General features: G+C 42.4%; 2 protein-coding genes across 3 annotated transcripts in view; one reads left to right on the top strand and one right to left on the bottom strand.

Moving 5' to 3' along the window:
- HEATR1 (HEAT repeat containing 1) overlaps positions 1-1,691 on the top strand; it is a 39,602-nt gene extending 37,911 nt beyond the window's left edge. The window contains exons 43-44 of the mRNA XM_032184021.1: positions 239-347; positions 755-1,691. Of these exons, the coding sequence (XP_032039912.1) occupies positions 239-347; positions 755-843 (198 nt within the window). The 3' untranslated portion in view covers positions 844-1,691. The remainder of the gene's footprint in view (positions 1-238; positions 348-754) is intronic.
- Positions 1,692-1,717: 26 nt separating this feature from the next.
- Positions 1,718-14,662, bottom strand: LGALS8 (galectin 8). 2 transcript variants are annotated; one of them, XM_032184022.1, is made up of 10 exons: positions 14,600-14,662; positions 12,237-12,374; positions 8,194-8,282; positions 7,261-7,471; positions 6,491-6,607; positions 5,105-5,161; positions 5,003-5,029; positions 3,905-3,993; positions 3,341-3,506; positions 1,718-2,989 (listed from the first exon to the last, which is right to left on the bottom strand). In XM_032184022.1, the coding sequence occupies exons 2-10, from the start codon at positions 12,276-12,278 to the stop codon at positions 2,840-2,842; spliced, it is 948 nt and encodes a 315-aa protein (XP_032039913.1). In that variant the 5' UTR covers positions 12,279-12,374; positions 14,600-14,662; the 3' UTR covers positions 1,718-2,839. The 2 variants fall into 2 exon arrangements, with proteins under 2 accessions (XP_032039913.1, XP_032039914.1); XM_032184023.1 differs by lacking the exon at positions 5,105-5,161.
- Positions 14,663-16,424: the final 1,762 nt, after the last annotated feature.

Genomic DNA, 16,424 nt, shown 5'->3' with positions numbered 1-16,424 from the left:
AAATAAAAAGGTAGTTGCAAGAAGCAGGTTATGTTGCTAGCAGTTAGCTGATAGAACAGTCTTTAAATTCCCTTTCCAATGCCACTCTGTTCCACTGTTTCAGCAGGACTTAACCCAGTACAAGTAAAAAAAAAAAAAAAAAAAAAAAAAATCCCCCTGAACACTTTGCTTCAGTAAGGAAAGCTAGTTTAAAAGTTACGCGTGTTTTAGGAGATTTGTTTTTCTTCTTTTGTTTTAGGTCCGCTTTGCAGCTCTGCTTGCTTTGCTAGAAGTTGCAGAGAAACTCAAGGAGAACTACCTGGTCCTGCTACCAGAATCTATTCCATTCTTAGCTGAGCTTATGGAAGGTAATACTCTTAAAATGGTCTTAGTGAAGGCAGACAAATGCCTATAAGCTAAAAGAACAAAGGCCACATAATTCAAAGATTCAGACGATATAATTGCTGTAAATAATAAGAATTCATATATGATAGCTTCAGCTGTGCAGGATGGAAACTGAAATGGGTTGTATCCAAAACCCTCCTAATGTTCACCTAAATGACGGTAGCTTCTTCATTGTTCCATCCTGTGCGCACCCTCCCAGGCTGCGTATTTTAGATCAGTGGTACAGTATAAATAACTTGCGTAAGTCCTGAGTTGATGACAAAGGATTTTTGAACAGTAATTTCATACCTGGCATTTGAAGACAGTTCCAGCCTTGAGGATATCTTTGTAATAACTATTTATTTACTTCCTGCTTTGTTTCTTTTTCTAGATGAATGTGAAGAAGTTGAACAACAGTGTCAGAAAACAATTCAGCAACTGGAAGTCATTTTGGGAGAACCACTCCAAAGCTACTTCTAAGTTTATCCCCTTTGTTCTCACATGTTGTCTGAATTGTTTTAACTACACCCATGCCATGCATTACAGGCAAATTGTCATACTAATTTTTATCAGATTTAAGATCTTAATTTTTTTTATTAAAAATATTGTATAAATCTGGCTTTATCATTTCTGGATCGGCTGGAAACTGGGGTTCATTTTATGCCATCACTTGATGGCATAAAACTTTCCTTAACTTGCTTTTCTCTGAACATTACAAATGAAGCGAGCTAAATTCAAGTTCTGATAGCTGAGCACAGAGTGACAACATGAAAGACTGCCCACAAACCCCGCTGTGCTGGGTTTCTGCAGTTCCTGTCTTAGTATAGAGGGTGTGCTGCTACAACATAAACGTGATACTTACTGGACGCATGCACAGCAATCCTGAGAATGTGCTTTTCTGTTATTTTTATGCACGTGAGAAATGAAGTCATTAAAGATTCTGAAAAGGAAGTAGCTACAAGATAGTCTAGAAAGAAGACAACTATATTCAGGTCAAACAATAACAATGTCCACATGAGAACACCTTGCTCAGCTTTTAGGTAAAGGCAAGGATGCCCAGGTGGTAAAACTGCCATAACGAAGTAGGAGCTGCCTCCAGGCTCCTCTGTTAAAAAGAATCAGCCAACTGCATTTATCGCTAGGGGATATGCACAGCACAACAGCAGCCTGAAGGCTGTGCCGTACGTGTGGCACCGGCAAGGCCTAGGCCTACCTGGCTTAACTGCAGTTCACTAACTCCTTAATGGGGAAATGGTCCTCTAATCAGGTTCAGCTTGGAGATACTTACTATCCTGCAAGTACGATGAAACAAAATAGGCCAAAAAAAAGCAACTTAGCTACACTTAGAGAAAAGCATGGTTCATAAACATGTTTATTTATGCTTTTTATACGTTTAACATGGTAGTTAAACAGGCTTTTAGGGTACATCTTATCCTTGAAACTGCTTTGCTCTTTTAGCAGCTGTTAAGGTAAATAGGAACAGCCCTTGGGCATGTAGTAACAGCCAGTAGCAACTTATTTTTTAAAAAAGTACATAAAAATTAAGACTGACAGTTGTAAAGAAAACTGATGGAATAGAAACAACTTTTTTCAAATAGCATTTGAATACAAGACCAGAAAACAACTCATTCACTATTCTACTGACCAGAAGCCAAGTCTCAGCTCAGCTGAAACCGTGCCTGGAATACCTGGGTTCACATGTTTTAAAACGAAAGCCAGATACATCTGCTTCAGTCCCTGAGCAATCTCATCACAGCTGGGAGCCAGTTCAGATCAAATAAACTTTCAAAAGTTCTCCCAATCAGAACTAGCTAAATCACTTCCATTTGTTTTACTTTGGAGAACTAAAAGCTAGAAATGCTGCCAAATGTTTGATTTAAGCCATCTATAAGCAGGAGTTGACATAACTGTGAGTGTCACAGAAGGTACGACTGCAGCAGCAGCCTAATCAATTTCCTCCTTGCCTTTCGTGAGAACTGATGGCTCAACTGTCTGCTTAATCCAGCCCTGTTAAAAAGGTTATTATCACTAATATAAATTAAGAAGCAGAACAGAGTACTTCATAATTCTATTTTCTATGACTGATCAATATCCCTTTAGGGGTGGATAATCATATCTTCATATCCTACTAAACTCTAGTTTCTACTTTACTGAATGTATGTTATTAAGGAATGACTAGTAGTAGTTAATCATACTGAGCACAATTGTTAAGACAGTATGATGCAGTATTTTCATATTGCTAAGTTCAGTAATACACGTGATTTATCTGAGCACACTGATTTAACTTGCCAGGATACTGTAAACTATTGGAGAAGTTAGTTATTCTCACAGCAGCTCTGGAACTCACCCAACTCAAGAGAGACTGATACAGAAGCCCACATAGATAAAGGCAGGCTCAGCATGAGTCAGCACCAGTTTGTACTTGACAGAAAAGCTGTCACTGGAATATATTTAATCCTTTTAGTACTAATTAGAACTACCAGCTCCTCACATCTAACAATTGAACATCTCCTGTGACTTCCAGCAGGTCGATCTTTTCCAGTTGTTTAAAACGATGCTTGTATTCCAGAATGTGAACACCATTAACAGCAACTTTGAACTGGTGGGCATCACAGAATATGATCAGCTGAAAAAAGAGAAGAGGAACAGTTAAGTTCCTAGCTTGAACTTGGGTGAGCCCTGCTTCTGTTACAAAAAGTCCTTCGTGCAAAAGGAGCGTTTTAAAAAAATGTGGAACTTCGTCCTACGCTGAAATCTTGCAACTACTTATAAGAAAACAGGAATAGACGGCTGTCATTAAAACCAAGTCAGATCTTTGCTTCCTATGGTCCTATTTAACCCTAACATTCTCAAAAATTGGAAATGCAAGAACAGCACTCTTACTTAAACAGTATTAGCAGCATAACATTTAAGCGCTAACACAAACTCTTATTTTGGCAGAATTCTAAGTCTGATGCTGTGTTTCAGTTCATCTTACCTCAAAGTACATCCCTGGACTGAAAGGGAAATTGGTAACTTCCCTTTCTTCTTCTCCCCAGCTGTCACGAAGGTAAGAGTTTCTCACAAAAACTTTATTCTTCATTCGGGGATTCAGATGCAGTGCTATGTCCTTTGACTCACTTGATTTCAGATTTATTGCAAAGCTGGAAGATATTTTTTAAAACTTTACTACACCAACAGTTTATAAACATGATCAAGTATTCCGTGCTATTTACCAAGACTTTAGCCAATTGTGCTTGCATGCCATGCACAATGGAAATCCAGAACAGACATGCAACCTTGTGAAGGATGCAGATTAAGCAGGAAAGACAATCAGGTTTTACCTTGATTTTTCTCAGTGGAGCTGTTCAAAAGAACAGCCCTTTCTAAAACAACATCCTGCGGGTTCCTAAGAAAACCACACTAGCTTCAGATGATTCCAGATGCAAAGTTGCGAGTAAGGATACACTGAGGCAATGGAAAAGCCTACAAATTCTCAAAAGCAGCTCAGTTAATAGCAAAATAAAACAAAACAAAATAATAAAAAATCACTAACACTTACCTCTTTGGGTTTTTATTCATTTCTCCTTTAATAGCAATGGTGCATCCCGGACGAAGTGCAGAATCAAGTTTCCCAATGTAAGGAACACCCTGGAAGTTCATCAGCAGTGAAAAACTTGACTGTGACTTACTTTTTTCAACATACAAGCTGAGCTTTACTATGGCAAGAAGAAATTTGGCCTACAGTTTCCAGTTTGCACTCACAGCTCAGCTTTTTTCTACTAATACAATCTGGGATACTGAAACTGTAGTGAAAAAGTTATATGGAGATGAACGTATCGATGTCATTTTTATTTTTTTTTTAACTAGAAACTTGGGTTCAAAATAAGCATTATTTACTGCTATTTCTGCTACTATACATGCCTTAATCCAGAGTCATGCCACTTGTAAGCACCAAAAAAGTGTCTTGAGGAAACCTAAGCTTGATCTGGCACCAGACACTCCACTGTACAACTTAATGCATTTGAGAGTTGCCAACTGGTTTGAGTAAATGTATAATAAGCAGCATGAAACTCTGCACTGATTTAAATTTGCATCACACAGTCGTTCAGGTACAGACACACTGAACTCTCCTCTCCGATAGCTTGTTATGCTTTAAAAAATAAGACTCACACTAGATTAAGTACACGCAGTGTAAGCATGGCTCCATCACCATGAGGAAGATATAGCCAGACAAGTTCTAAGATACACCCATTAACGTAAGGCCACCTGGCTTAATACAACTGCAGAATGCTTTTAACACAAGCTTGTTTTGCAGGTAAAGTCATGAAAACTAAGCATGCGTATTTGAACAAATAAGCATCACATCTTATTTTGATGTGATTTGGTCCTTTAAAGCTTCAGGTACCCCACTTTTTATTCCTCTGTTCATGGCTGTGGATGCCGTGTTTATCTCTTTGGGTTTTCTGTATCCCTTAACAAATAGCCTCATGTTTACTAGCAGCAAGAAAGAGGATTGATCTCTATAAAACCTCACTGCTGATCATTTCCCAGTAGATTCTCAAGTCCTATGTACTGTGCATATTTTTTCCTCAATAACTGAGAAGTTTTTATTTCTTTTTTTTTCCACATTTGCTGTAAGTCTACTCGAGATACTTACAAATTGTGAACCATCTGGCATCTCCCCCTAGAAAAGAAAACAAACCTAATTAACTAGTTTTTCAGACAACCGGGAGACTCAGTCTTCTACAAACATACGTACATTTTCTGTGCTTATCTTTGTTATTCCTAGAGATGATGGCTGTGAGCCTTGTACAGACTGCAGAAAAAGAGATATTTAGAGATATAAAGAGATATTTAGATGTCATTGCTAGCACCACAGAACATAAAGGTGTGTTAGAAATGTAACAGATCTGTGCTGCTTTGAAGTTTAAATTGTTAACATGGAAACCTAGGGCTATGGTGACGAAAAAGACAGCCAAACCCCTACAAACCAAGGAAAAGTCCTGAAAATCAATTGCTGAAAGACAAATTGAGTTTTCCAAACACTACCTCATTACAGTTTGAATCTTTATCTTACAGTTGGAGCACTCTTAACCCTTAGCATCTGAGGATATCCACTCAGCTTTCCTCACCAGGGTAAGAGCATCAGCAGGGCAGGTCACCCAGAGATGGGGCAGAGGGGGGCCTTAGGATTCTAGGCAGCTGTCCCTTCCTGCTGTGTATCGTATGAACAACATGGCCATGCGCAGATAAAATTCCTGCCTCGCTCTGGCAGACTGTATCTTCATCTTGTTTATTTCAATATAACCTCCCTCTTCCTCCTCAGAAGAGTACACACTGGAAGTAAAGACAAAAAAGAAACAACCACCCTACTCCCCTCCTTTCTTCCCCAGAGGATTCAGCATCTGCAACCAGAGACTAAAGCAAGTCTCCTTTGTTTTGTGCTTGGGACAGAAATCAACCTATGGCACCTCCTTGCCCCCAAGCAATTCCTGAAGTCAGTCCTCCACAACAGGATTCAGATAGCTTTGAAGCACCATTCCTGCAGCAACATATCCAAGGCCAAGTGACAGGGCCCATAAAAAAAGTCTGTACACATGCTTTACAAGCAATCAGCGAGTAGACACATCTTTAAAGCTTGGACCCTATTTAGTCCAGGCCCAGATCTCCACCTTCCTTCAAAACAGTTTATTAGTCTGCTGCTCTGAGTCAAACCTGATATTTAGCAGCAAGAGACCTGAGCTTTGCCCACAGCATAGTGATGACTGAGCAGAGGAGACAGAATATTGCACAGAAGCAGGTAGGCTGCCTCAGTGACTGGCAGGAAGGAAGAAGAGTCAAGGGACAAGCGAAGGGACAAGTCTTTTACGTTCTGTACCTCCCTGGTTATTTACCACCTTCTGTTTCTGCTCTCTCACCCTTTCACATCAGAAGGCTCTCACCCTCTGCATGGGGAGAAAACAAACTGTTCAATTCCTCTCTATTGGTTTACTTTCTCCAGCAGAGTTAGGAGCTGAGAGGAAGGAGCGGGGAGGAAGTGCCTTGTTACCGAAGTTAGACTGTGTAGATGCCTTTTTTTTTTTTAATTGTAGTTTAGTAAGACAAAGAAATGGAATCTTGACAGTCAGCTGTCTATAAAACTTACATTAGAAACAAACTCTATACTTTTGATGTGCACTTTGCCATATATTCCCAGAGTATCTATTCTTTGAAGGCTAATTCTGTGATTGTAGAGCAGCAAGTGCTTCTTGTTTACAGTCACCTAAAGGGACAGGGAAAAAAATAGGAAAATGACATTAAACACCATCCATGTATCAAACTGTATGCATGCAGCTGGTTTACGGTGCTTTGTTACAGGAGCTGGGAATGTCCTGGAAACTTCAGAGCAACTAAGTTCAGATCATCTACATGTATGAATCAGCTTCTTTCCATTACTGTGAGGGAGATTTATTTGATTTATTTACCTTTCACACCCTTTGTTTTTATTCTCTGACCGCTTATGAATGTGGTTTTACCAACCTAACAGAATCTGTTATTGCAGTCTAACAGAGCAAGAGAACTACATCGCACTTGTTTCCTCCAAGAGGGAGGAAATACTGTCCTACACTACTCACAAAACAGGTTTACTGTTATGGTCAGCCCTTGCAGGTAAGTATGGGAAGGTGGAATAGCCATTAGCTGTGCCAGACAGTTACTTGTCTACTCATGCGGCTTTGAAGGGAACCATGCAAAATGAGAGGTCTGATCTGCTTATCACCTATTTAAAAAAAGCTTGTAATCTTTTGTGTAATCAGACTGTACCTACAAAACAGAAACCACGACTTCCAATTATACTGTATGTATGCAAAATGCCTCACATTTATTGGTCTGACAACTGGCCAATAAGGCCCCTTGAGTTGAACAACGCAAACTCACCTGGAATTTATCCTTTAAAATCATGATGGCAACCTCAAATGACTTCCCTTTTTCAAAAGGCATCTCATAGGTGATCTCTTCCCAGCCCCATTTTTCCCTCTCCAGTGTGTTGCAAACAATGCAGCCAGACCTTTTGAAGCGAGGGTTGAAATGAAAGGCCACATCAGCTCGAGGCTTTATACTACTGCCACACTGTAAATCCACCTGGAACCTAAACATAAAAAATAAGACAAACCACACTCAGCTCAGTCTGTCAAGAAATGACCTACAAGTTCAATACACTTGTGTTTTACTGCTGAACCCCAGAACATGCAGATGGAATGAGCTATTGGATAAGGAAAAAAATATATTCATCCAACTTCTGTGTATTTATGAAAAGTTTTCACAATTTGCAATGAATTACAGTATTTAAGCATTTACTCAATGCTTATCAATCATATCACCTGAGCTCCTCACCTACTACCTTCACCACCTTCCCTCCCATCTTCTTCAGCAGAATAACTGAATGCACCTTGGGCCACGTCAGGAAGTCAGAGAACAGAAACTACATACTTGGTGTGAGCACTAGTTCACACCTCCTCACCCCAGGTGTAAGCTAATTCCTTCAAGGGAGACATTTAGTTATCACTTTTGTTAGTCTCAGGTAACCTCCTCAGATAAACAGATATATGCTATGACAGGGAAAAAATGCCAAAGCAGGCAAAGCAAAAACAGAGGAAAGAGGATCAGCAGAAAGCAAAAATCAGTTTATCCTCCAGTGTTCATCACAGAACTTTCATTAATCACTTAATTCGCTGTATTCACCGTGACACAATCACAAGGATTTAAGTGAAGCCTTTGTTTACTATCCCAAATAGGTTCCCTAGAAACAGTTTGTTCATTACATGCTTGTTCACCTGGTGACATTTCAAGAAGTGATACTGTAGTCACTACCTGTCTGCATCATCAGGAACGCTCCCATGTATCACAATCAGCTCTCCAGGTACGAGGCCACCAAGAATTGTCCCAACATACGGAATGACCTGGAAGAAGGAAAAAAAAGATAGAAATAACATTTTGTGATGGAGGCAAAATATATAGCTTTTAAAATCATATTCTAATACTCAATTAAGTGGTGCACTAGCATATTAAAAGAAAGACAACCAGCACCTCATTTAAAAGAAACGCTGGAAATGCATTACATACCTGCCACAACAGAAAGATAGAAAACAGATTTTCATCATTGCAGACCAAGCTTCTCAGATAAAAATAAAATAAATAGTTACAGCCTTCATTCTAGCTCTAAAAAGAATAATGACAATATTTTATTGCCTCATTTTTAATAAAAGGAGATTCACTTCAAACCAGGTCATTGCCAAGGGAATGACAACAGTCAGCCCTTTGCTGGTAGCTGGAGGAACCTTCCACTAGATTTTAACACCAGACTAGAGCAGCTGTCTTTTCGCTCATTCTTACTCCCTTGTGAAAAACAGCGATGGGGAAAAAAAAAAAAAAAAGGCAACTATGGCAGAGAGCAGAGTTGCATCTGAATACGAACAGCACAACATACACTACAAAATATCCTAATGAGCTGGGAACAGCAAGGTGCACTGAACTAACTCTGCTCAGGGGTCATAGTCTTTAGGATACCAGCAGCACACAATCTATCTCAAAGCCTACCCTATTTCCTCATCCTTATCAATAGCTTGGGAAGGTCACACATGTACATTATGCTGAACTGAAATGGCAACATGGTAGTAGTTGTTAAACCAGTTATGGGGACACGTCAGCTGAAATAAAAGCCTCAAACACCCCAAAATGGCTCCACAGCGAAGGTTTAGACATGCTGACGGGAGCCCTACCTTGACCACCAGCTGGAGCACCCAGAATTTATGGGAGGAAAGGGAGCACCATAACAGAAAACCGTGGAAGATGACAGGAGACTTTTCTGAGAGGAAAGATCTAAGACTGCATTCTTTCCATCCAAAAGGATGCATTTAATAGAAAAGAATGTTGACCACCCATTCTTGAGAAGCTCAGACATGGAATCTGCATGGCCATAATAGAGCAGTTCCTGGGTGTAATACTACAGGCTTAACGAGGTTCTGTCATCATAGGACATGCCTGTCATTTCTTCATGTCTCAAGATTCTTGCCAATTTTTCCTCACCTGTTAAGAGCAATGCCTGCAATACCAAAGGATCTATCATCACCCCAGCGTTCTTACAAACCTCCCGAAGTTTCCTTTGAAGCCAACTGGACAACATCAACACAGTTTGGGATGTCTCAAAGATCAAGTTGCTTCCAAAATCTGCCAGTTTTCATAAACGAAACAACAGATTACAGATAACACAACTTTCATCCACCTCGCTGGGTAGCTGACAGCTGTCCCATCACACAGGGCATCACATTTCTTGCCAGATGGATTTGTGGAATAATTGCTGAAGGTGACTTGTTGAGACTGTGTGTCCACATCCTAAGAGAAGGTTCAGCACTGAGGAAAATTCCAGGGTGGGGTGCAGCAGATATGCAAGGAATCTGTTCCATGATGCTCCCCCTGGCAACACAGCCTGCAACCTTAGGTATTGGCAATGCCAGGGGAGCTTGGCGTGCTGACTCTGAGAGAAACAGCATGGAGGCTAGAGCAGAGTGAAGAAAGACACCACGGCCAGGCTCTCTGCTATCACCACAGGGAGGGGGAACTGGATGGTACGATGGAACTAATAGGTTACATGTCCAACCCCCAGTCAAACTGATAACCAATTCATGTCCTCTGGGTGACCTTTGCTCATTATAATCCCATTATAGTGCCAAAACACACCTCCATCCCAAAGGTTACCTGCCTCCAAGGTGCAACCACCTCTCGCTAAGTATATGCTCTGAATTTCCCTAAGACTATAACATTAAAGCAAAAGAGAAAATTTTATAGCAATCACAATGTAGACACATGTGACTAGAGTCACTCAAGCTCCACCTACAAGTAAGAAAATGGCATAAAAATGGCTTGAGAGGAACAATGTTAGGGAAGACAGCATCACAGACAAGTCAGGAGGACATCGCTGACCTCTGGGATCAGTTGATGGGCTGAACCTCTCTTCCCTACCCTGCAGGGATGCCTAGTTGGTAATACCCTCGGTTATACCCAGTGCTTCCCCAGATAACCTAACACTCCCTATGGAGTTGTTTCACAAGTTACCTTATATGTAGTTGGTTGCGTTACTCACATCCTTGGTATTTGCATGTGCTTTGCAAACTGTGTATTTATCACCTGCAATCCAAAAGAACCTGTACTTCTGTTGCTTCAATAAATGCCACCAGTCATTAATCTACCAGACTGAAGGTGTATCGTGCTATTTTGGCATCCACGATCATGGTAATTCAGCATACTGAATGTCACCAGGCTTATAGTGCTGAATTGGGCATCACTCAGAATCTAAGCCCAGCCATCCCCAGCCCCTCTGATATCTGACTGCAAGCTGGAATGTGAAGGGGTTTAGGTCCTGTCAAACTTCTTTACCTGTTATTGCAACAGGGTTGAGTAAAAGGCATAAAGGGGAAAGCAGGATTTTCTGGATGATTCAAAACAGTCCATTAGTGAAGAAATATGCCTAAGATAAGAATTCATTAAAAAAGCTCTTCAGTTTTGCAACTTAAGGAATGATTTGTTCAAACAGTGAAATAGTCACAGCGCTACTAAGCGCATCTGGTGGCTTCACACAGGTACACATTCAGCCAAACAGCACGTCTGAAGCTAGAGCTCAGTGAGCATCACACATGCAACAGCTCACACAGTCCATCAGTGACAGAACCAGCCAGTTAAAGAGACTTTGTACAAACAGCAAAGTAGTATGACCCATATATGAAGAACAGACAATTAGGTCCTGTTTCAAGTTTGCTGTCACGGGCACAGTCCATTTTGTTCATCTCCCCGCTTGCACTACAAACCCCTTCCTACTTCTTTCCCTTCAGCTTGTTCAGAAGAAGCAGAGGAGGTTTGGAGACACCTTGGTGTCTCTAGCTCAACGCCTTCCTCAAAGCAAGGTCAGCTAGAGAGGGCTGCTCAGGACCTTGCCCAAAGGCTGTCCGGAGATCATCTACACAATCTGTCCCACCTCTGTCTCCACATTCCAATGCAAAATGATCACTCTTATTTCCATCCTAGGCTCTTGACCACTAAGCCCTAGTTTTATCCCTCTGAATTCTCCAGCCTGGTCTTGTTACCCATCACACTCATCAGTCCCCTTGCAGGCATCCAGTTCTGATGAAGTCTTCCTCTTTTCCTTACACTGAGAATTTCACCTATACATCTCCTAAACCTCCTCTTCACACCTCCTTTCCACCTCCACCAAAATCCCCATCTGTAACTTCCATCCTCCCCTTGCTTTTGCAATTCAGTCCTTCCAGCTTCTAGTTCATCTCCACACAGCCTTCCTTCCTCTCCAAACTGGATTACTGCTGGACTTGATGATGACCTTTTACAACATAAATGATTGTGTGATTCTTGTAAGGAAGGCTGAATCTACTCCCCCATCATCCGTTAAGTCTGTCCACTTTGCTAGCAACAAGCAAGCAGCAGGACCGAACAATCAGACACTCTGAAGGCACTGGACTGTATCAATGACAAGCTATAACAGACATGGAAGTTCTGTGCAGGTGTGTGGTACAGTACTCTCCACAGAGATTCTTTGCAGACTTTGGTATTTCTGACAGAACGTTAAAATGCTATCTCCTGTAGACTCAAAAGAACTACATTTTTAAAGACACAGTGAAAAGTATGCTGGCTTGATGCCACTGTCCCAGAGCATGAGGATACTAGAGAAATACGAGAGAATATCAGAGCCGTCCCTGAGGTTCTTCCTCAAATACCTGAGCAACACCAACAGCTCTCAGTAACACACCTCACTGTACAAAAGAGCAGGAGTGTTTGCTAACTACTGGCATAAAACAGCAAAATCCTATTTCCTGAGGGAGAAGTTGTTGACATAGTTGCAGAGTTACCGGGTTAATGATTGTCTTCTGCGGCCCATCCAAGGACATCATCTTCCCTCCTCCAGTTTAAGTCTGTCAGTCCTGTGGCGATCACTGTCAGAGCGTATTTAGAGGTCCGCTGATCTGGCTGCACCAAAGCAGGAATCCCTTTGAAAAGCCAAAACTTTTAATTAGAAAGAAACAAAGTGACACTACAGGAAGTAAAACCCTCCAAGGTATAATGTTAAAATCTATAAGAAAAAATGCAACTGTATTTCCAAGAAATTTGATGTAGTTTCCAAATATCAAAGTTAGAAGCTTGGTTAAAGACAAAACATGCTACCCTAGGAAGGGACAGTGCACATAAATACACGTTTTTATCAGATGCTTCCTGGTCATGTATATTGAGGCAGAATCCCACGTAAATACCATTATTGCACAGGGCAACACTGATAACTCGGTGACCGTCAACTGTCCATTTGCAGCTGACACCTGCCTGTAGACTGCGAAAAGACACAAAGCACAAACACATTTTCCTGAAGTAAACAGCCATTTCTCTTTCTTTTACCAATTCCTGTGCTATTCCCAGGTTGCTCAAGGGCAACCAGCCCTAGTGGCTGAACTTGCTTTTTCCAGTTTTATCTTACATACAGATAAGGGATACCAGCCAAAGACACAGCAGGGAAGCACAGAGTGTTTTCTGCTTCTTCCTCCAACACACACAATCCCTGAACTCCACAAATAACTACAGAAGTCTACAAAACCTGCATTAAATGCACAGAACTAAAAGGAAAAAAAAGAAAAAAAAAAAAAAAAAACATTTTATGAGTATATCCAGCTACACTGTAATTTCTTCATCAAGTCTTCTAACGAAGTGACCAAAATTCATGGGCCAATTCCAAAACTGCTAGGCAATTATTTCTTGCATATTCTGGAGAAATACCTTATGGTAGCAAGCCAACTGGGTGGTGAAAAGTGGCAGGCAAAAAAAAAAAAGACAAAGGAGATGTTTTTAGTATTGTCATTGTGTGAAAATTGCTAGCCACATAAAAAGTAAATAAAAAGTCTGTGCTCTATTCCACAGAGACCTGGGATGAACCTTCTGCAATGATTCAGCAGCGCAGACCACTGCAACATCTGGCTAGTCCTGTGGGCGACGTGGGCCAGTAATTCTCCTTATGATGAGGGTCTAGAGTGCATTTAGGAAAACACAAGGTGTTATACGCCCAGCGTACACCATGCAAATGTTTTGCACCTTTTGATGTGCCCCATGGGATACCATTGTCAATTCACAACAGGAACGTGCCAAAGCAGGCAACTTCCAGTACTTTCATTTTTAAAATTAGGAACTCAAGATCACAATAAGCAAGAATTCTGACTACAGCATTGACAAGTCTAATAGCAGACCAAAGAAACAAAACCCAGACCTACAGACCTGTGCCCTGCAGCCTGCTTACCAAGCTTCCCCTGGTGCGTGACTGAGATCGGCACCTTACCAAACGAGGGTATGGGACAGGACCATATCTAGGATCTAGCAGCACACGCCTGAGCTCTTCTGCCCACCCTTGTTGCTCCTGGCAGACCAGGGGCACTGTGGCAAAGCGATTTGTTTGTATGTTTTATGGAAAGGGTCGCAGTAATGAGGGGAAGCTGCGAGTCAGGCTGTGTTTGGCCACGCAGGTTTTGGGTAAGGAAGCACAGGGCTCTGCTGTAACTTTCTGTCGCAGAACCGCTGTCAGCGAATGTGAGGGGGTCTGATTTTTTGGGCTGTCCTTTGGGGATCCAGGAGTTGGACTCGATGATCCTTGTGGGTCCCTTCCCACTCGGGTATTCTATAATTCTATGATGCCAAATTTTAAGTCTGCAACACTAAGATATGGTTCCTCAACTACGCGTTCAGAATCGAAACAGCTATGTATTACTGCCCTGATATCTCACACTGCACAGTTCAGGAAAAGGAAAGAAAAAAAAAAAAAAAAAAAAAAAAAGGAAACAGCAAGGGCGGCAGCTATTACGCTATGGCTCTATGACCCACAGAAAACGCCTTCCTCTAGAGAAGTCCGTGGGGACTTGGTAACTGGGGCTGGATCCCGTCCTACGGCAGACATGGCTTCCGGCGGGGAGGGGGCAAAGAAGCGAGCAGGGCACCGCCGGGTGCCTGCAGGCAGCGAAACCCAGCCCAGCCGCGCCGCCGTCCCCGGGCTGCAGCCCCCGGAGCCGCGGGGCGACCGGCAGCCGCCTCCCCGGCACCCCAACCCCAAACCCCGGCCGCTACCGCCTCGGGGCGCCCCGGCGAGCCCCGTCCCCCCCACCACGGCCGGACAGACGGACAAACAGACGGACAGACGCGTGGGGACCCCCAGCCCTCAGCCCACCCCTGGCTCCCGACTCACCCGGCGCCTAGCAGCGAGCTGACGCCGCCGCGCTGCCACCGGCCGCGGCCGCCATTTCGCGCCCGCCCCCCGGCGTCACCGCCCCGCGGCCCGGCCCAACGGCTTCAACGCCTTCCGCCCGCTCCCAGCGCCCGGCCGCGGCGGGGCGGGGGCGGCTCTGAGGGCGGCGGTCAGGAGGGTGCTCGGGCACGACAGCCGTGCCGCAGCACAGCCACCTGCTGGGAGGGCACACCGGGCTGTCAAGATGTGAAGGACTCGTTCATAAAGGGCTCGCGTAAAAGATGGCTTGGGGAAAGGTGCCTTTCAGTCACACGGGGCTCCGAGAGAAGACCGAGAACTAGCAGCTGCAATAGCTAGCAAAAAGCCTGCTGTTATTACTGTCCTGAACTGACGACTTACAAGATATCTGAAATGTTGTGAATAACTATTCACTTCTCCTTCAAGGGCGGAAGGCCATGATATGCTGTAAAAAAAATACAGTAGTAGGCTGATCTCTAAATTAGTATAAACGCCATGAATTTGCTTTGACCTTCCTTACACAACTCTGCTGTTAACTTTCAACTCTGTCTGACCACACGTCAATAGTGTTACCCTCAGGTACACTACCATAAGGCCCAATTTACATTTTTTCCACTTGCTTACAGCTTGACTTGCATCTGTGGGAGGCAGTCAGCCCCAGACAGGGAAAAGGTCTCTGGCACTCAGTTCCCAGCCTGAGCTGCAGCTCTGCTGCTCAGTAGCGCTTCAGGAATAAGCGAGTTTTGAGTTTCTGTACAAATACTTCCATGCAAGCGCCCTGGGCCACACTGACTACCCTGCCCTTTATAGTAGGCTTCCAAAGGACAGCCCCAAACCCATAAAAGGCAGCTGGATACTGCCAGTCCGATTTTTCAGGGATGCCCCATATATAGTTGGCCTCACAGCAAAACTAAATGCTCCTGCAATGCTGCTGAAGAACAGTCAGTAAGCTATCTCTTAGATAAAGCTGCAGAAACTAAGGACTATAGTATAGTTTGGACATCTTCATGAAGCTAAAATGGGTGGAAAAGTCCACTGATTATCCTGCAGGCACAGAGATGGCAGCCAAAAAATTGCAATCCCTGAAAGAACAGCAGGTCTAACGTGGGAATAGAAGAAATATAATGGAACAAAACTGATAGTCTAGCAGAGCTTTTACAATGTCCACGTGATTCTCTAACCTTTGTTATCAGATTAATTATTAACTCAGGAAGAGTCCACCCAGTGTAGGTTCTACACCTCTCTGTAGTTCGTAACTCTATTACGAGTTTTCTAGATAAATGGCCTTGTTCATCGTCTTATCACAATATATTCTTCTTTTTCCCATATGAAAAATAAGTGCATCTTCCTTTCTTCAACAGCACTATCTGCTGCAATCATTGGTGCTGTAAGAAGCTATGGATCTTGCATATGAGATATTCTTATACAGCACAACTAATTGACAATTAGTTGTTCTAAGTAGTAGATAGTTAGTTAAGGTAGTTGTTCTAAGTAGTTCCAAGGTGGCTGGTGAGAAGGAAAACAGCTGTTTTCCTAGCTGCAAGGAATAAAAACAAATACAATAAAATTGAAAATGGATAATCTGTATTTCTTCTAAATATAGTGTACATTAAATCAGAAGATATAAGAATACTTAAATTGAACACTCAGAACCCGGTATCTTGTAAATAGAAACAAAACTAAAAAAAAAAAAAAAAAAGTGTACACCTCAACTCATGCCATACAAAAAGGAAAAAAATATTTCAAGTATACAAATTAGTAATCCAGTGTATAATGAAGATTAAGGCTAACATTTTCAACCTTCAGT

Source organism: Aythya fuligula, chromosome 3, assembly GCF_009819795.1.
Source record: "Aythya fuligula isolate bAytFul2 chromosome 3, bAytFul2.pri, whole genome shotgun sequence".
Lineage (NCBI taxonomy): Eukaryota > Metazoa > Chordata > Aves > Anseriformes > Anatidae > Aythya > Aythya fuligula.
Note: the sequence above shows the minus strand (reverse complement) of the source record. Positions and strands in the feature narration are given on the sequence as shown.

Coding starts and splice junctions, on each gene's coding strand:
- LGALS8 (XM_032184022.1), bottom strand. CDS start 12,278: ATGATGTCCTTGGATGGGCCGCAGAAGACAATCATTAACCCG. Junction 8,283..12,236: donor AGAAGACAATCATTAACCCG/GTAACTCTGCAA, acceptor TCCTTCTTCCAG/GTCATTCCGTATGTTGGGAC. Junction 6,608..7,260: donor TTTTAAAGGATAAATTCCAG/GTGAGTTTGCGT, acceptor CTGTCCCTTTAG/GTGACTGTAAACAAGAAGCA.